At 41.3% G+C, this 20,164-nt stretch overlaps 1 protein-coding gene across 1 annotated transcript in view; it reads right to left on the bottom strand.

Moving 5' to 3' along the window:
* map3k22 (mitogen-activated protein kinase kinase kinase 22) overlaps positions 1-20,164 on the bottom strand; it is a 52,533-nt gene that overhangs the window by 5,384 nt on the left and 26,985 nt on the right. Inside the window, exons 5-16 of the mRNA XM_042510172.2 lie at positions 19,155-19,192; positions 15,695-15,794; positions 15,173-15,289; positions 14,690-14,804; positions 11,694-11,827; positions 9,695-9,768; positions 7,670-7,731; positions 6,060-6,131; positions 4,331-4,495; positions 2,621-2,769; positions 1,950-2,081; positions 226-355 (exon numbers count right to left, since the gene is read on the bottom strand). Of these exons, the coding sequence (XP_042366106.2) occupies positions 226-355; positions 1,950-2,081; positions 2,621-2,769; positions 4,331-4,495; positions 6,060-6,131; positions 7,670-7,731; positions 9,695-9,768; positions 11,694-11,827; positions 14,690-14,804; positions 15,173-15,289; positions 15,695-15,794; positions 19,155-19,192 (1,288 nt within the window). The remainder of the gene's footprint in view (positions 1-225; positions 356-1,949; positions 2,082-2,620; positions 2,770-4,330; positions 4,496-6,059; positions 6,132-7,669; positions 7,732-9,694; positions 9,769-11,693; positions 11,828-14,689; positions 14,805-15,172; positions 15,290-15,694; positions 15,795-19,154; positions 19,193-20,164) is intronic.

Here is a 20,164-nt window from a genome sequence, read left to right as displayed (position 1 = left end):
GGGGAAGTTCAAAATAGCACATTTTTTCCAGGCTCCTTCTGCAGACGGTGAATAACCAAACGAGGAAACATCAACCAGGATAAAATGAGTGAGTTTTCTCAGCAACAGTTGCTGCAGTACGAAGAAAGACTGTTTGCACTCTGTCAGCTGCGTCTCCAGTGTGGGTGTCGACTGATTACAAATCCAATTAAAACCCGACCCTGACCTTTACTAGTTTGCTGTTACCTTTGATGTCTCTGTGTACAATCATGTTGCTGTGCAGGTAAGACACTCCTTGGAGGATCTGCCGCGTGTATCTCCTTGTCACCTTCTCTGTCAGCGCCCCATAGGCCTTTAGCTGGTCCTTTATTGAACCCTGGAGACACAGTGAGAGACAGAGAGAGTGTTAACACACACAAAATACTCTGTTTTTGTTTGCCCTTATTCTGAAAAAGTCAATATTCCTACTAAGCTGGTAACATTTCTAATAAAAAAATGAATATTCCACTAATATTCCTGTTTATAAGCAGCTATATTACTCCGATTAATGTGCCCTTACATGTCATTAATCGCCCCAAAATATAGAACAATGCAGTATTTCCCAAAGAGTTAGAGTGTATGTAATGGCAATAGTTGACCACTGGAAATGTGGGCTTTTCTTTTGGGAATGCATCTCTAACCCAGCCCTGCAAAATGCTGCACAGTTGGTTTGTGTACAACTTATCCATGACAACACACAGAGCTGACCATAAACAATCAAGAGGCCATGTGTCGCAAACTGCAGGAAAAACCCCATTTGTGAAGCCTATTCCTCATGTGCTGTATACATGTCCAATTAATGCGATTAAAACCCCAATAATACTGCATCCCACATGGATTTATTAGAAAATGCTGAAAATCAGAAAAAAGGCCTAATTCAGAATATCTAAATGGAATATGCTGAATGAAAGGTTGAGAAATGCATTCATGATCTTTACACTAGCTGCAGTGTTGTCACAGCTGAAGGGTATTAAAATACAGATCTGCTTTGAATGGATGTGCATGATGGATATAAATTGGTTCAGTCTTTCTTTAAGGAAAGTATGCGTACTTGCAACAACATTTCCAGCTGAAACAGATTTATTTTGTTTTATTATGAAAGCGCTTGAAACACAGCAATGTGCTGAAAGAAATCTGCTTGATTTCAAGTCCAAACACCTTCAGTGTTCTGCATTTCCTTTCATTTCCTGTTTTCGGTTCCTCGTGAGGAAATCGCAGGAGCAAAGACCTGCTCCAGTAACACCTGTGACGCAGTTCAGGACTCACACCGTGAAAACAAAACTTCTCGCTCTTCACTTTCAGCTGTCAGCAAGACACCTCAACAGCTCTCTGGCTCTCAGAGGGACACTCGCCCCCTCTCCCCCCTTCCCTGTGGGTGACTAAAGCGTTATCGGTCAGCCACAGCGGTGCAGCCGTGCAGAGCAGTCACACACAAACTTGGCTTTGTCACCTCCCCTCTTGCCTCTGCCAGAAACTTCTGATGAAACATAAACATTCCCAATTTCCAGACAATGTGTGACTAAGACACTCAACGCCACTCAGAGAAAAAAAAAGCCTAGGAAATATTAAAACCAGGCTCAGGGACAGGGTCCGCAGGCGACAGCAGCTCATTAAGATGCTCATTTAGTGAGAAAATGATCTCATAAACTGAGTCGTTCTGCTGACATCAACCACAGAGGACATGTTTGTTGACAGCTGGCGACATTTCAAAATCGTTTTTTAGCAGATGTGGCCGGTGCGGGTTTGATTTGACGATTGTCTTTAAAACGTCTGTGTACCTATCTCTTCAGCCAGAGCCACTCGAATGCAACAGACATCACACGTTTTTGTATCTCAATCAAACATCAACGACTGTCGCCTTGCTTTTTAACTACACGCGACTTATGAAAGTTTAAAATACGTTCAAATAAAATGCCCTGCAGAACACTCACCCCGGGCATAAACTCCACAAAAATGGTGAGTTTCTTCTGCTCAAGGTCCCGAAGACAACCATAGTACTGAACAATCCGCTCGTGACGCAGATTCTTTAGCAGCTGAATCTCACACTCCAAAGCGTTCACCTCCTGCAGAAAAACAGTATTACATTTTTAAAAAACATCTGAATATACGTCATCAAAATACATTTTAGCTGTCACACCAAAATCAAAATCTGTATCAACTTAAGTTGAGTCATTTTACTTTTCTTGTACTTTGTAAAATTTCTTGCAAATTTTTGGGTCATTTCCTCTTTTGCTGCTCACTACCTTCTTTCTATGTTTTGGAAGGAAATCAAGACAGTTTTCTCAGGTTTCAAAGGGTTAATTGTTGGTTTTCTCAATGGAATCTGGCTTTGAAAAGAGCAATATTACCGTTGGAAATCACTGTCTGACATTTAGGTAAAGCAGTGAAAATACTCTCAATATAACATACACTTAAATTGGTATACATTCTTTCTAGGTGGGACTTTTTTAGGTGGCTAAAATATGTTTTTGTGGCTGACCCCATTCATAACAGTAGATTCTGAACTATCCCTTTAATCTTGAATCACAAAATCTCTGTTTTATGCCCTAAAATACATGCAGATTGTAGCTAATCCAAACAGGTGTTCGGTGTTTTGTCTCACCTTGCTGGTTTCTTGACAGTCGGTATCAAAGGGCACCTGCTTGGCGGCCAGCTCGCGCCCTGTGTCGGCGTCGTAACAGAGGTAGACCTCCCCAAACGCCCCGCGCCCCAGGAGCTTTCCTTGTCGCCAGTTGACTGGCGCCCGTGGCGCTGCAGAAACAAGACACCACATGATGAAAACCCACCCATAATTCGTTTGGTTGCTAAGCCCCCAGAGGCAGACGGATCTGTCGTGATAAACTGATTTGAGAAAACACTCAAGCATGCACCAAAATCCACCTCAGAGGCCCGACTGTAACTCGCACAGCAACCACACCGAGACCAGACGTCAAAAAGCCACCACAGAGTCGTTGAATAATTCCCACCGCAGACCCTCTCAGATGGGGAAACCCCTGATATCTGAGTCAAAGCATGCTCAGCCGAGTAGAGAGAGCATCTCAACAACTCTCCTCCTCACAGGCCCAGACTCTGAGGCTTTGTTTTGGTGTTAAGAGGCTGCTTTGTGGCCAGGGTTAGACAGTTTGGTCTCATGTGGGTGAGAAGCACACTAGAGACTGACACGTCAACCACAGACTGCTGAGCTTATGACAAAGACAATTTCTGAGCAACAGGACGAGGACAGATGAGATGAATGAGTCTGTGGATGGATGATGAGAGGCGAGTTGTGCCTGCTGTGACGTACATTATTACTGTACATCACTTTTACTAACCCTGACCACAGGGGTCCTACAGCTTAGGTTAAATTTAAGGCTTTTTAGGACTTTTAAATGCCTCTCTGAATTAAATGTAAGACCTATTTTACAATAACAAAAATTTAAGAAGAAAAAAAACATGATCATACATCAGTCTCTTTGGGTTGGGGAAATTTTTGTCCAAATGTTTATGGTAACGCAAACTCAACTTTTTTGGTCAAGTTAAAAAGTTTGATAATCTTCCTAAAATGTTGAAAAAAAAAAAAGTGGAGTGCATGGAAAACAAAATTTTCCATTTAGTTAAAAATTGAAATAAAATAAATAGTTAGTTAGTTATAACAAATTATTTTGAGATTTCACAATGCAACATCAGAAAAAAACAATAAATAAAATCCTATCTTTTTTTTTTTTAAACTTTTTTTAAGACTTTTGACAGATTGATGTAGACATTTTAACAATTAAGGCCTTATTTTTGGATGAATAAATAAATGAAATAATTAAGTCGAGTTTTCTAATGTTGTATTTTAAAATCACAAAAGAAGTCAAAGTGCTTAAATTAAAGTTAATTTGAAAACAATCTTTGGTACAAGAACTAAAAAAAAGTTTTAAATTGTCATTTTTTATGACAAGTAAAAAACCAATCAGTGCCAGCTTTCAGTAAGTGACAATTTTTGATTAACACCAAATGTCTTTTTCTCGGAGGAAAAGTTGTGTTTTGAAGCCCACTCGTTCATGGTTATGACTCCATAAATACCATGGACATATGGACGTATATATACATTACAAAATTTATAGCACTAAAGCAATTAGCACAGAGTTTTGATACTGAACCCTACTTTACTAATCTTAAAACAAGTCTGAACTTTCTCCACTCCCCTCTGAGAGTTTATTTGTCTCATTTTCCACAGGAACCAGACAAACACAACACTAATCAACAACAAAGGCCCAGAAATGCAGTTTTTTTAAGACTGTTTATATGTTTTGGGTGAAATTTTCCGTTTTTTAAGGACACTACTTACACTTGGCTGTTCCACGCTGGCAGCTTTTGTCAGCGGTGCGGCCCAGTGAGCGCAGGTCGCTGTACTGCAGCGTACTGTCTCCATTATAACTGCGCGTGCGACTGGAGGGAACCAGCTGAAACAGGTTCTCCTGTGGCATGAAGCTGCGCGGAAGTGTCCTACGACCTGAAAACAAATATATATTAAAAAAATAGACATTTTAATGACTTGACACACACACACACACACACACACACACACACACACACACACAGGCCGCTGCATGTTTTGTTTGTACTGTGATTTCTACACTGTTTTCACACAGTTCCTTTACAGGTGTTGTACATAAAGTGAGCTCTTGGCTGAGACTTAAGGCCGGCCAGAGCATAGTGCCTCTCGCCACTCCGTCCCACTTCCCCTCAGACAGGAAGCAGGGCGCTGTGTTTTTATACAAGTTTGGGTTCACCGCAGGGAAACGTAAATCATTGCTAGCCAAGGTTAGCCTCTGAGTAAGCAATTACTAGCAGCTGCCTGGAACAGCAAGCCAGCAATTCATGTGACAAACGTACCCAGAGAGCAAAAGAATACAGATAATCAGTGAAAAAAAGTGATAAAAGTGTGAGGAGGAGGCACTGGAAAGAATAATCTTCTATAATATGCATCTTAAATTAAAGGGGAACTCCACCCATTTTCAGAATTCATATATCATTGTTATAATCTGGGGCAGTCCAAACAGATTAGTAAACATGAACATCTGTCCTCGAAATCCAAAAACTAGAGTGTTAAAACTTGAACCTGTGATGTCATAGGGCCTGGGCCTTCAACAGTCGGACCACAATCCCTTGGGGGTCCTCTGAGTTACTGCAGGGGCCCCTTCAAGTTTAGTTTTATTTTGTTTTGTGTGAATGGTTATATTTTCTTACCTTGCTAACAGGAAACATTCCCCCAACACTGGCAAAAGTTTCCTTCAAGTTGCAATAATGTTTCGAGGAAAACATTTTAACCTAATGTTAAAAGAACGTTTTAAGGATGTTTACGATTTCAAATAAGGTTAAATTGCTGACTGAGACGTAACGTTATAACTGCAACACTCTGAGGATGTTTTGTTGATGTTGAGAGGTGACAGATCAAAGAATGTTTTTTATAAAACGTTCACAAAATGTGACATGAGAACAACTTTTTTTTTAAACATTCTGAACATGTTATTGAGGACTGAGATTACAGACCATTTTTATGAAAATGTAATGTAACATGTTAACAATTAAAAAAAAAAAAAAGGAAGAACGTTCTGGGAACTAAAAGAAAACTTGCAGCTGAAAACGTTACTAAAACCCTGCATTGGTTGTACCGTTCTCAGAACATTTTTAGAACCAAAAATTGCTAGCCAGGAGCACAATAATAAAATAAATCTCATTTGGATATAAAAAAAGAAGACAAACATTTTGTGGGTCCACAAAATCTGGCTCTTATTCATTGTTTATGGAGCAGCTCAAGCGTTTCTACTTGATGACATCACAAGTTTGAGACTTTCTTCTCTGATTTCTTGGTTTAAGAGAGAGTCGCTCATATCCACAAATATTTAACTTTCTCAATTTAGGCTGTGTTCCCCTTTAAAAAATCTGATCAGATGGGAGTTTCTTGTGGTAGCATGTGAATCTGTTTGTGTTTTCCTGTAGACATGGCAGCATATTTGTTTCATCTGTGCAATAATAGTGGTGTTGTTATTGCTCTTGCAAAGCTGGTTTCTTACGGTCTCCATAATCCTTGCTGCGATTGGGCAACTGGAACTGGCGAGGGAAAGTCCCTCCTTTACCATGGCGACCTGAGGACGGAGCAAGGAGGCAGAGCTGTCAGTTAGGAAGTAATCAAAGCTTCGACAACGACTGAATTCTCGTCTTACAGTTACAGGACGACTCACTTTACAGCTTTACTTTATTCAGGTCTCAAGTTCAGGAATGCAGGTTTAACTGCATGGAGATAATCGCACATAAACACACTGATGCCTAATAAGGATGACAGAGTTTCAGCTGATCACATCTGACAGACACTGCTCATCTCGGCATGTCAAATCAAAGTTCAGAAGCAGCGGGATGGAAGACAGCTTTTCACACACCGCGCTGAGCTGTTGTATCGCCTCGCTGCAGCCAAGAGAGAAACAGCTCATGTGTGCTAGCTTAGCCTTAGCTCTGAACCCAGTGGAGCAGTAACTAAAGGCAGGTGGGGAGCACTGCTGACGCAGGCGAGTGCTGACACTCTCTCTCTCTCTCACACACACACACACACTGAATGGAGAGCAGCGGAGCCGCTTGCAATTGAAAGCAGCTGTTCTGTTAGATGACTGCCTCCCCTCGCGCTGTTTTTGTGGCCGTATCCCATGGAGATGGGAGTTATTTTTTGTGTTTGGCAGCGCGGGATGGAGAGGAAAAATCTACTCACAGGGAATGGTAAACAAATACCGTAGCCCTCAGCAGGAAGGGCCACACAGCTTTTACATCTGGGAGGGACAGAGCGTGCATGCGTGTGTGCACAGGCACGTGCATGCATGCGTGCCCAAGTGAGTCTTAAAGTACTGCTGCAGCTATGCGAAGAAGCCCCCGTACTCCCAGTCTGTGTACACAATGTGCAGCACTCCCCTTTTTAATTTACAGCACGGGGGTGGTGCAGGAGAGAAAGAAATGACCAGATTGGGAGAGCTGCTGTGGTTTCGTCTGTTCATGAGGATTAGTGTGGCGTTATCTGTCATCCTGCTCTATTTGATCTGCGTTCTGAAGGAAAGGGGACAGACAGGGAGCCGAGGGACAAGGACTAGACGAGGGGGGTGCATCAAGAGGCGCTGGGACAGAGAAGGGAAGTGATCATGAAAAGACAGGAAAGCAGTGATGTCTATTAGGAACTGGAGTCTGAAAAAAAGGCAGACAAAGATGGGAGACAAATTAGATGGACAAAGGGTATACAGAGGAGACTGTGTGGAAGATAAAGCAGGAAGAGTTATGATGCTATCACACTCCCTTCATCACCTCCTGAGACACAAGAAATACAACCGAGATATTAAATACCGCCACAATTCCTCATTTTATGTATTTACTCCCAGATAAAACCATCAAATAATATCATCTCCCTCCTCATTAGTAATCTCAGGAGGGTATTTGCAAAGGGGAGGAGGGATTTTCAGATAATCAGGAGCTTTAGTTCTTTTTCTGTGAAACTGATTGTGTGGCTATAATTACCACAGAACTAAGAACAGACAAAACTTTCGAATAATGAAAGAGCTTTTTGCACCTCTCTTTATCTTTTTTTCTTCTTTTTTTTTGCAGCCTTTGAGCTCAACAGCAGAGAGGCAGTTTTTTAAACTTCTCTTACCTTTGTATTCATAGTTGAGGTTCAGGTAATTATTGTCACGGTTGTTCTGCGAGAAAGGAGGACTGAAATGACAAGAGAACAGTGGGGGAATAAGTTTAAAAAATGGTTTGCTATTTCAGTCTATAATTTCCCCTTATCTTCAAACAGAGTCTGGCTCCAGCTGCTGGTGTGAAACTTCAGGCTGTAAAGCGGCACAAAATGCCTCAATGACTTTTGCGTTCAAACTACTGAGCTTTCAGTTGCAATTGACGTTAAATAACAATGTGCTGAAATAGAAAAAGATAAGCTGGGAACCTCTCTGCATCACCAATAAGACAGTAAAAGTGTTGCTAAATTGCTGAAAAGGTAGTAAAACTAACTTCCTATCATTAAACTTCCACTGTGTAAGATTTAGGGAGATTTGGTGGTGTCTAGTGGTGAGAATTGCAGATTACAACCAGCTGAAACTGCTCCTGGTTAGAACTCCTTCAGTGTTCATCATTCAGGTTTTTTTTGGGGGCTGTACCCGTGTCAGATCTACGTCACATTTGGCCATTCAACATGAACATATCCCATATCAAGTTTTAAAGTTTGCAGGATGTTCCATGTGGCATTCATGTAATATAGTAAACAAGCTAACTGCGCTAACGACAGATTGTACACAACATCTTTTGCAAACACTCGATATCAAACAAAAGCCAGAGACTGTGTCCTACTAAGTTGCTGTGATCTGTATTTTGAAGCCTTAAAGCGCAATGCCTCTCCTTCCCTGGGTTTTAAGCTCTAAGCTTATACTTACTATTTCTTAATTCAAATCTATTCATTTAGTTTTTGTATTACCCATTTCTGATATTGTCATTTTGGTTTTTTTATGTTGTTTGTTTTACATGTTAAAAATAAATATCTATCAAATCAAGTAATCTTGGGTGTGGGGGGTCTCCAACTTTCAGGGGGAAGCCCTTTTTTGTACTGTCTCTACGGTCTCTTTATCCCTTAATCCACTGATCACGTGATTTAAACTGCTAAAGACACTGAATAAAGCAGTTTTACATAAAAAAAAAACCAGTTGATTTCCGATGCTGCTCATCGCAGAGAGGCTTCCTACAAGTGTGACTGATGCAAAAACATAAAAACACGAAAACACAAATGGCCCTGTTTAGAGCAAGGTAACAAAAACACAAAGATTGTTATTTTCGGGTGATTATACACAAAAGAAAACATACTTATACTTATTATACTACATTCCATTTCTACCAATATATCCGTCTGAATCCTATACAACAAACCTTTAAATATCGCTGTACATTCAGCCCCCCCTCCCTGGTCCGTCTGAGACCAGCCCTGCCCCAACGACCCGACAGAGAGTGACGTCTCTGTTGACCGTAGGGCGGCGTGGGGCCACGAGACCCTGGATAAGGGGCACGCATGCCCGCTCGCAGGGAAAAGTTCCATGCACTCGTTTCCTGCCATTGTTCTGCAGCCTGGAGCCCAGATAAGCCTCGTGCAGGTAGAGCTGTTTCCGTCCTACGCTCTCTCTCTCTCTCAACCTCACTCTTGCTCACTTTTCGTTTCCCTTTGATTCACATTGAGTCTTTTCACTCTTCAGTGCCCCCCCCCCCCACCCCCCCCTCTCCTCTTCCACTTCACTCTTTCACCACTTTTCATTTTCTGGCTCAGTTTTTCCCTCTCATCCAGCATGTTCTTGTTTCACGTCTCCCACTCAGTCTGTCTCTCTCTCTCTCTCTCTCGTGATAACAGAGGAATCCAGGCGTCCAGATAAGAGTTTTGTTGCCATGGCAACAGCAACGTGACCTGATTCCTCCCAGCACAGGCAGGGTCAGGGAGCGCTGCCGGCCTTAAACGCCGTTTACAAACTTCACTGCGAGCTTCTGGTTGCTTCTGACTGTTTGCAACATACAAGATCGCAACTTAACAAGCATGAACGTAGCGAGTCTCATATCTCTGCAAATACTGCTGCAATGCAATGTGCACACCATAAATCCACACAGACAAAGGTCATAACTCACACGCTGCATGATGACTCACCTGTCCAGTGCTTGATCTATTGATTGACAGCTGCTCGACAGTGAGTTGTCTGCACTCCCGAAGGGATCCAGCATCTGACAGATATAATAAAACGGGGGAATCCAGGGTCAGAGAGCATGCAATCATGTGGGGGAGAATATAAAGCAGAGCAGATAGAGGAGAGTGTGTAACTGCTGTGCAATGTAAGACTCATGAAGGGGCATGAGCATTGCATGTCTCATAGGTCTCCTAAAAAGCTGTATATAAATGTTACACGCAGCTTTATTAAAAACAATTCTCAATAGTATCTTATGCACTCATGTACAATACTGCCACTTAAAGAGCTACTATCCATAAGAAAACACTATTCTACATCTCCATGTATGCTGAAAGAGTAAACATTGATAAATGTACTAAAAATTGAACCTCTCTATATTTGTCATGCACAAAATGTTAAATGATTTCACACAATAACCAAGGAAATCTGTTTCTTCCAAGAACCAGTATCCTGGGAGCTTCCTGTCTCCTAAAAAGATGATTTATCATGGTCTTGGAGGAAACTATTGCCCAATTTGTTGTGCTGCTCATGATAATATATTACAGGAAATAACAATTTAACATGGTCTGGTTTTAAGAACAGTAAACTTGTTCTTTAAACCATGTAACAGTGATGTAAATGATACTCATTAAGCAGAAAATGTTTAAAAATGAATGGCTTATTTTCTTTAATAAGTGGCCCTATCAGGCATGACAATCTTGAGGTTTCCCTTTTAAAAATAATCAACAAGGCAGAGGCAAAGGTGCTTTACAATTTAGCAGAGCAGAATTTCCATAACTAAGTAAAGAGCTCAAAACATTAGACCCAAGTTGTAGCAAAATCTTTAAATTCATCTAAAAGTAGAGGGTTATGAAGTCACTGTTGCTCCTGTGCATTACTTGGGAATCCTCCACTTTCAGCATGTTGTGAGATCTAAAAAACAGTTATATTCATACCCACTTGGCCAAAGATGTTTAAAAATGAATGACTATTTTTCTGTTTTTGCTGTTTGCTAAGTGGCCATGACAAGCATGACTCTCTTGAGATCTCCCAGTTTAAAATAACAGAAAAGGTAGATGTAAACAAATCAGTCCAACAGAGGCGAGGGAGTCTGAACTCTATTTCATTAAAATCATCAAAGGGTATTTTTCTTTGTTTACTCGGGTTACTTGCCAAAATCTTAAAGTCTGGGTTACACCTATTTAACATATATGCAAAAAATAAATAAAAACCAATTTCTACATATTTTTAAATAAACATCTAATCATTTTTTTCTTCCTGTAAAACTAAAAATGATGTCTGCTTATGCCAGTGTAAACTGTCGGGGGCTCAGTTTAATTACACACCCTCATTCATTATATCCAATCTGCAATACTGAAGCTAGATATGTTTGAAATGCCCTTCCATCTGGACTTTATGAGATTATGAATGCTACGCTAGCGCATGTTCACATAGCCAGCCAGTGTGGGTGTGTTAGCAAGTTTCTGTTCAGTATATAAAAAACATCGACTACATGAAAATTTTACATTTTAGGGGTTGACCAACATTGGTTTTTCAGGGCTGATACCAATTATTAGTAAATAATGACACCGATAGCCGATATTTGGAACCAATATGCATTTACAATAAAAATTTAAAAATATTTCTGTCACAATTTAGAATTTGGAATATAACAAACTCCAACACAAAACTTTGTTTAAATGCCTTTAGCAAATGTTTAGGTTAATCAAAACTGAAACTTTCAACATCGTATATAGCCCGTTCACTGCAACAATTTTTATGAAGTTCAGTGAAAATTTTAAATTAAAAATGCATGAATAAAATAATAACGCTGATACAGATAGTCGGCAAATATCAGCCTCGATAATCAGCTAGGTAGGTAATTTGTCGACCCCTATTTTACATAGTATTTTTCCATTAGACCACACATTTATCCAGAACCTGGTATGATAATGAAGGTTTTTCCTCAATACATGTTCTTACATTCTGGTCCTGGGTCTCAGGGATGAACTCCCCTTCACTGTGGATGCTGGTGTAGGAGCCCTGGCGGGCAATCTGCTGCTGCTCCTCGGGGACGCTGCCAGGAGGCGGGGACGTCCGCCCTGTGTGCAAGGAACCTGAAGCAGCGACAGTAAAAGAGAGGGAATTTGAAGAATGAAGTGCAAAATGAAATGTAAAATCAGAGAACAAAAGGAGACATTAGGGATGAAATGGGACGGAGGCAGCACAAGGAGAAGATGATGAAGAGATGAAAGCGAGGGCAGAGGGGAGAAAACGGCGTCACCGTGTTATTCATGGGCACAAGTTCAACAGTGCCAGGAGTATGAGAAGTGATTTACTAAACCACACTGCTGCCACCTCTAACCTCAATTACTGTGACAAACGCTCCCCCGGCTGAGCTGCAGCGGAGACTGAGCACTCGTCCTTGACAATGTGCGAGGACCCACTGAAAGTCTGAGCTGACAGGAATACTGAAAAAGTGCACAAAGGCCAATAGGTGCCAAGATATACAGAAATGGTTAAAATACCAGTAAACAGTCTATTTTTGACCCCTTTTTCTTCAGTTTCTTTCTGCCTCTGTCCCCTCTTTCCATCCTCTGCTCTCCCCCCGCTACTATACGTCATTGAGGTACCCGGGCTCACATCACATCTTCACTCAACCATCCACTGTGACGGCTCTCCTGTCACCTCTCATCTGCCACCGCTCCCTCCACTTCCATCTCTCAGCCGCTCTGACTCGCAGCCGTCGGGGGAATTGATAGAGAGCGGGGTAATTCTATACAATTTATATGACTCGGGACGGTGACGGCGCTGATGTTATTGGGGCTATGTGAGAAAGATTGGCGCCGACAGCCATCATAAACCGCATTCAGCTGCTATGCGAAAATGCAAAGGAGTGCAGGTTGTTTCTGCGTGTGTCTGAAGTTGAGAGATGTGACTGCAACATTGACCTTTCTGGATATACTTGATATGAGTAAAAAGATTCAGACATGAGAGACGGGGGAGAGCTCAGTATTTCACAGAGCAAAATAAACCTTCACGCTGTGTTACCAAACGAGCCAGGAGGGACAGCAGAACTGGAGTGAAACTGTGTTATCTGGTCACAGAGTGTGACATGACAAGAATAGGACCTTTGTCTGTCTAAGGGGAAAAGTTTAACATTTTTGCTTTCTTACCAAGAGTCAGATGAGAAGACTGACACCACTCTCATATCTGTTAAAATAATCTGTAAAGTTTAAAGATACAGCCAGAACCCAATTAGCTAAACTAATCGGTCAAGTAGACAGTCTGAAAACTGTGTTTTGATCAGATTAACCCTTTGAAGCCTGAAGCGACATCACCTTTCCTGTACTGCTTTCAGACGTCTTTAACAAGTATTTAAACGTTTGAACCCTGAGCATATTGGTACCATTTCTTTTAAAAACATGGGAAAAAAGGAAAACACAAGGCAGTAAGAAATGTTCCACAAACTGCAAGAAATAAGTACATTTAGAAAATTATTTTTTACAAAGCTAGGGTCTGGGGAAAAAGAAAAAAAAGGGAAAACTACATTTTTAATTATCATAATAACAAATTTAAAATCATGTTTCAGAATTATCAAAATTTTAATACACTTTTTTTCAGGTCATTTCCTTATTTCACTTTTTTGTTTCAGGTAATTTACTTATAAGTTTCACTAAATTCTTGCTAATTTTTGTGTCACTTCTCTTTTTGACGGAAATCAGGCCCAACTGCTCAGGTTTCAACGGGTTAAGATGTACTATAAATTATTAATTTATGATCTTTAGAGGTGCTGGCAGTCAATTTTTTTGGCAGCAATACGTTGTTAATTTGTTGTTACTCTTGGAGAGCCAAGCTAGCTCAAGTCTTTATGGTAAGCTAAGCTAACTGGCTCCTGCTCACAGCTTCTTATTTAACGGACACATCTGGAAGTGGTTTAAGGAATACTTCACCCACAAAATGAATATTTGCATATCAATTACTCAACCTGTGTTGAGCTGATTTCTTGATGAAAGTGCTGTTATATCCAAAAATAGTCTTAATGAACTAAAGCAAAGTAGAGGACAGTGTATATATGCATTTTTGCTAAAATATTACTATTTAAAACACTTCTGAGTCTAATGCACAAACAAGTAGCGCACCTGTACACACATACACACTATTTGCATGCTTGAGTATTTTACATAGTAAGGTTTTAGTGAAAAAGCTGCGTGTTTTGGAAGGACTGAGTATACAGGTGGACTGATGAGATGTGTAAGAGTTTGTAAACTGATGTTCTAATATAGTGTTAATGTTGTTAAATGTGGATCCAATTTACTTCAATTCGTCAAGAATATTCACAGTTTTTGGATTCTTGGTTCACCATGGAGGCAAGCGGGAAAAACTAAGCTTTCTTCAGGAATTCAGTATAAAACAGGATCAGTTACTGAAATGCAAATAGACTTTTTTTAAGGTAAAGTACTCATTAAGATCGTCTTTTCTAACTCACAGAAAGGAAGTGAATAGGCACATATCCCACATTATGCCTTTAAAATCCAAGGATCAGCACTCCCAACATAACATCTTCAGAATCAAAGTACAAACTAATCAAGGTGATGATGCAGACGGAGAGCTGCTTGGTATGAGAGCAGACACTTGTCCTTGCTTTGGCCTGACATTTCTCCGGCTGTTAATGTTGTCACTTTTACCTCCAATTTGCATTTGTCCATTCTGACAAAGCATGTCCCTCATCTTGCCATTGACATTCCTATGACTTTGGCGTCACTCTGTGTTGTAAATTGACACTGACAAGCCACCCGTGACGCCTTAGCAGGTGGACAAGAAATCAAGGCATCAGCAGGATTTGGGTCACTTTTTTTTTTTTTTTTTTTGCTTTTCTGAGAGAAATTACATCTTAACAGCTCTGTTAAGGCTGTAATGGCATTCTGATTGGTCCATCGACTTTTCATTCTCATGTGTGTTTCTACGTGCCAGCTCACCTGTCGAGTGTTTGCGCACCCTCTCGGAGCCCTTGAGCAGGGAGCCCTTCAGATCTCCCAGTGACCGCGATGACCTCATCTCGCTCTGTTTGTCCCTGCTGTTCACCTGTAGGTACTACAAAGTAAGAGTCCACAGGAAGTGGAGCGAGCAGAGAAAGAGAATGAGGAGAGGAATTTGGGACGGCATTACATCATTGTTCAGTTACATCATCGTATCAGTGGGGGGAAGTTTGTCTCTAAGTTACTGTGTTCTGCACACAGTAGCTCTGATGCCGTTGAATTCATTTAAAGGTTACATAGTTTTAAAAAGAGAGTGACTTCATGCAGCCGAGTTCACATTAACTTTAAGCATGTGACTAACCCGCAGCTGTTCCCAACATGGTTGTCATGGTTACTATTTACACATTGCTACATCACTTCTTTACTTTGCGCCTTTAAGTTTCTCCAATGATCATTTCTGAATTTATGTTGTTAGAAACTCACATGGTTGTTCTTAGGGTTCTTTAGCAGTATCCTGAGCAGCCCGTTGGCCCCAGAGCTGCAGCTCAACGTCAGCACCGCCTGATCCAGGTCCTCCTGGGTCTTCAGGGGCAGCAGCAGCTAAAAGGACAAGAAAACATACATCACATGACCTTTAATTCTCCATTGTTCCAGCATGGTGGCATGTAAATGCATCAGTGCATACATGACGCATACAGATGTTGTCATGTTAAAGGGGACCTATTATGCTCATTTTAAACATTTTTACTAACAGTTATTACTTTTATGTACTTTTTTGAAAGTTTGCCTACATTTAATATGAAGATCCGACACTAACACAACATATATGACAGAAAATAATTAAAATATCATAGGCCCCCTTTAAAGCCTCATTAATCTCAAGCACTTTTTCTCAGCTCTCAAGATACTAATATTTTGTGTTTTCTAAATGCTTGTGACATTCTTAGTCAGACTCATAACAGCTGCAAAGGATCTTAACCACATGTCCTCTCGTTGTTTGTGTACCTCTTTTTCCATGAAGAACATGTCCAACTGCTGACCAAAGGCCTCGGTCACTTTCTGCAGCAGCTCCTTGATCTTCAGCGGCCTCTGGAACGGGATGATTCTGGGAAATAGAGAACACTGGTGAGGTCAGAGGTCAGAAGAAAAAGCTAGTGACATGTATAGCTGTGAAATTCATCACTCAAAGGTGCAAAATTAGCGTCTGACTGGCAGCTGGATGCTCATAGTTTACAAGTTTGTCCCATTTTTTTTCACATGACACATCACACATAAGAGAAAAAGAGGAATTGAAGAAAAGATCAATTCTTTACTGGTTTTTGAACGTGTGTCTGGATTGTATGACCACATGAGAATATTTTTCTTATCTCTTTTATGACTGTTTCTGTGGTAAAAAGAGGAAAAATGGGCAGGTCATGTGTGTCAAGGAGAGGAGCGAGCTGATGCCAAAGGGGCATTAATCAATGCAATGCAAACAGAGAGTGCCGGAGTGACCCCCGCTGATGTATATGAATGTCTTATCTACTGTACGCCTACGTGTATCACTGAGAGTGCCCACTCGGTCTGTCCGAGCTTATCAGTGAGTGTTTGTAGTGAGTGTATATATGGATGCGTGCGTGTTTGTAAAACTCTACATGCATGAGTGTGCTTCCCAATCAGTGTGTGCATCGGCCACTGTTTCAACACCACTGGGCCTCTCCACTAAACCAGCACAAAGGCAGATGGGAAACTTCCTGAGAGGAAAGGGGAAAAAATCTGGAGCGGCAGCAAAAGCAGCAGGATGTGTGTCTTTCCCTCCTCTTTTAAAGAGTGACAGATACAGAGACGTGGAGATATTTACAGACTGCGAGAGAGAAAATAAAGGAGACAGCCTGACAAAATAAAAGGAAAGAAAGAGAAAGAGATTCTCCCCGGCATTTCTTCTCCTCTCTCTTCTATCCGTCTCCCCTCACTCTCTGCTTTTGAAGAATCCGCAGCCCACTATCTCTTTATAGTATCCTGATAAAAGGACTTGTTTTTATCCCATCATTTCCTCATCAGAGGCCAAAGCTCTGCCTATCTTAATGACTGCTCATTGGTTCCCTCATTTGAGGAGAGCATTCTGGGAAAAGGGAGGCCTGCAGATCAGAGGCGAGCAGCAGCACAGCTAAACGCTCTCCGTCTCTGTTTATACTCGCCGATGATGTGTCTGATAAAGAGCTGGAGGGATGTGGACGGGGGAGGAGGGGGTTGCGAGGATGCTGCTCCAAAAGATATGGCTTTCCTTCCTCTGTGCGAGCATGTGGACACACAGATTCGCAGAGTGAAAACGAATGCTTTCACACGTATCAGCACACTCTCGCTTTCTCTTAGCCTTTCTCTCGTGGACACAATCGCACCAGAAAAAAAAAAACAGGTCTGGCTCTGTTCCTTCACTCTCTGGCAGAAGACCCTGAGGCAGAGCCAGGGGGAAGAGAGAGACACAGCTCCTATTTCCTGCCCCAAACCTTCAGCGCTTGCCAATGAAAAGAGAGACCGTCCAATTAGATTCCACTGTGGACGGACAACATGGTTATCCTGACTCAGGGACTCCTCAAGTGCTGTGCTCAGATAGAACACGTAATTCACACCAGTGCTGAAACTTGGATTATGATCATACAGTTTTTTTGAATAAACACACAATAAAAGTTCACCTCTGTGTTCTCAGAGTGTTCTTGGGAACTTTGTCGGAAGCGCCTCCATAATCAAGTTCAGGTTTTTCTGCTTAGTAGCTCAAGTTAAAAAACCTTTCATTCGGTTTTTATGGGATTTCTGTTGTAGTACTGATTGTGTTTTGTGTGTGGACTATAAAATTATTATTTTTTAAATTCTTGTTTTTTTTCCTATTTTGTTTTATTTATTTTATTTCCTATTAAATGTAGTTTTAATAATTAATTAAAAAGTGCAAAGAAAGTGTCAGCATGGGAGGAATTTTAACGTAAAGGATGTGTTTAAAGGAATTTAAACAAAGTTTTGTATTGGAGTTTGATATATTCCAAATTCTAGATATTGATAGAAAGATTTTAATTTTTATTGTAAATGCATACTGATTCCAAATATCGGTTATCGGTCTCATTAAGTACTAATAATTGTTATCAGTATCTGCCCTGAAAAACCATTATCGGTCGACGGAAACTCAGGATATCCCTCTGATTTCCAAAACAGGCCCTTCTGCAAATCAAAGTGAAAGCAGTCAGAGCTCAGACAAGCACAACATGAAAAAAGCGAACTAACAACACGACAAAAAGAGGAGAGGAGTGTGAAATCACACAGAGAGAATTAAAAAAAATGTTTTGAAATCAGTGAATGGAGTCTTCCAGGGTGAGCTGTCGTCTGTCTGTTCCCAGAGAGCGGCGCGGTGAGGGGAGCTCTTGAGAAAGGGAAGAAGACCGCGAGACAGAGAAACAGAGGGAGGCAGAAGCACAGAGAGACAGGAACATGAATAACTTGTCTCTAACTCAACAGTCGCCAATTAGAGCTGTGAAAAAGCGGAGAGGCCCAATGTGAAGCCGTATACTGCTGGAGGAGGGTGCCGTTTCCCTTCTCTTTCTCACTCCTGAGAGCCTGTGGTTTTCTAATCGCAGCCTCACTGAACCAATGCCTGCTTCCCTGGTCTATATTCTGATGAATCAAGGCAGTTACTCTTTCTTCTGGTCTGGTTCTGGTCAGTCTCCCTCTGAACCTCGTTTTTTTTTTTCCCCCGCTGTACCAGTGCACTCTGTGTTTGTCATTTCCCCCCTAAGGAGTTGTTTGGAGTTCAGGCTCTGTGGGTTGTTGAACGAGGGGACAAAGTCTGTCTGTGAACTTGGACCTCAACCAGGATGCAAAGCTAAAGGCCAGACAAGGACCTGAGAGACTCACACAGCATCCATACATGGAAGCTGCAATCGCAGCGCAGACTAGCACCAAATAAAGCCTCTCCAGTTTCAAAAGATCTGTTATTTATACTGGGCGCCTTCGCTTTCAAAGTGCTCCAACATGGTAAACAAACTGTAAGGCACCTCGGTGGGAAAAACTGCTCGTAAGACCGTCTCCAGACAGAGTTAGTGTAACCATGCTCTGCCTGTTGAGTAACTCTGAGGCTGGTGGTGTGAGGGAGGACAGATGGCTGCAGGGTGAAGCACAAGAAAACACAGACGATGAAGTATTAATTTGGGGTGTGCCTGGAAGACTGGACACTGTCTTTTCACTCACTCCCTCTCACGGGCCCTCTATCTGTTTCTTTTCCCTTCTCAAACGGCCCGTCCGAGCCTGAAAACACAAGGCCGTGGCTAAATGTCAAAGCAGGAATTTTCCCTCTCTTTATGCTGCTCTGCTGGCATGTAAGTGTGATTTCCACTAGACACCAAAATCCCAGGCATGGCAAAGCATAACAAGAAAGATCCGAACTGAGGAGTTAAGGCTTGGACAGAGGAGTAGAAACAACAATACAGAGGTTCAAACGTACCGTTTTTCTCTCTCATGCTCCAGCTTGACTCTTAAATCCTGTTGAGAGGAAAAATAACAACAGAGGGGAGTTATGGAAGTGGAAAGTTCAAATGTGGGATTTGAGCCGCTGAATAAATAAAAGCATCGCGCTGGACAAGGAATTTAAGTGACAAAAAGCATTATAACAGCACGTTTTGCATGGTTGTTGCTGAATTTTGCTAGGCAACACAAACACTACATAATCCTTCAATTTGACTCCAGAGATGAGATGACACCATATAAGTTTTTCTATATATAGTCATTACCCAAGAGAGCAGGAATGTGGAGAAGCCTGCAAGTCTGCATGAGGTCATGGTGATAATCTGACATCATATCAGTGCGAGCGACAGGTTAAAAAAAGTAGGAGTTTACCCCAACTCTATGCGGAAACTGTCTCTGCTGCTCTCTGTTTGTTTATGGTTCTTCATAAACATCAGTGCTTCAAGAGGATTTGCTAATTATCATTCCACAGAGGGAACAAATGCACAAGGAAACAATGTCAGAAAGAAATACAAGGCAATGAGCAAAATGAAATCCTGCAAGGTGGCAGGCCAAAAACATTATCTTTGTTAGGGAGGACTTTGCACATGTTGGGTTCTAAATAGTTATTTTAAATTGCATCTCAGAGTTTTAAATAAAACCAGATGTGTCTCTGGTTTTGTTGTTGTGGTTGTTTGTGTTTTTTTGCAATAAGTATTTTATAAATATTTTAAACATTTTTTTAAGGGGCTGCTTGAGGCTGGTTGGATGTACTGCCAAATTCACAGACACGACAGTTTATGGTAGAGAAATAAACATTCATTTCAAGGGCAACAGCTTTGGAGGACATTCCTGCAGTCAGCATGACAACGGCACGCTCTCTTTTAGATCTGTGGAGTTGTGTTGTGTGATCACACTGCACATTTTAGGGTGCATGTTTAGTCGTAATGATGCTGTTAAATCAGTATCTTGATAGACCAAACCTGTCAGGTGGATGGATCATCTCGGAAA

Source organism: Plectropomus leopardus, chromosome 21 (assembly GCF_026936395.1).
Source record: "Plectropomus leopardus strain MGB_pleo_1.0 chromosome 21, ASM2693639v1, whole genome shotgun sequence".
NCBI lineage: Eukaryota > Metazoa > Chordata > Actinopteri > Perciformes > Serranidae > Plectropomus > Plectropomus leopardus.
Note: the sequence above shows the minus strand (reverse complement) of the source record. Positions and strands in the feature narration are given on the sequence as shown.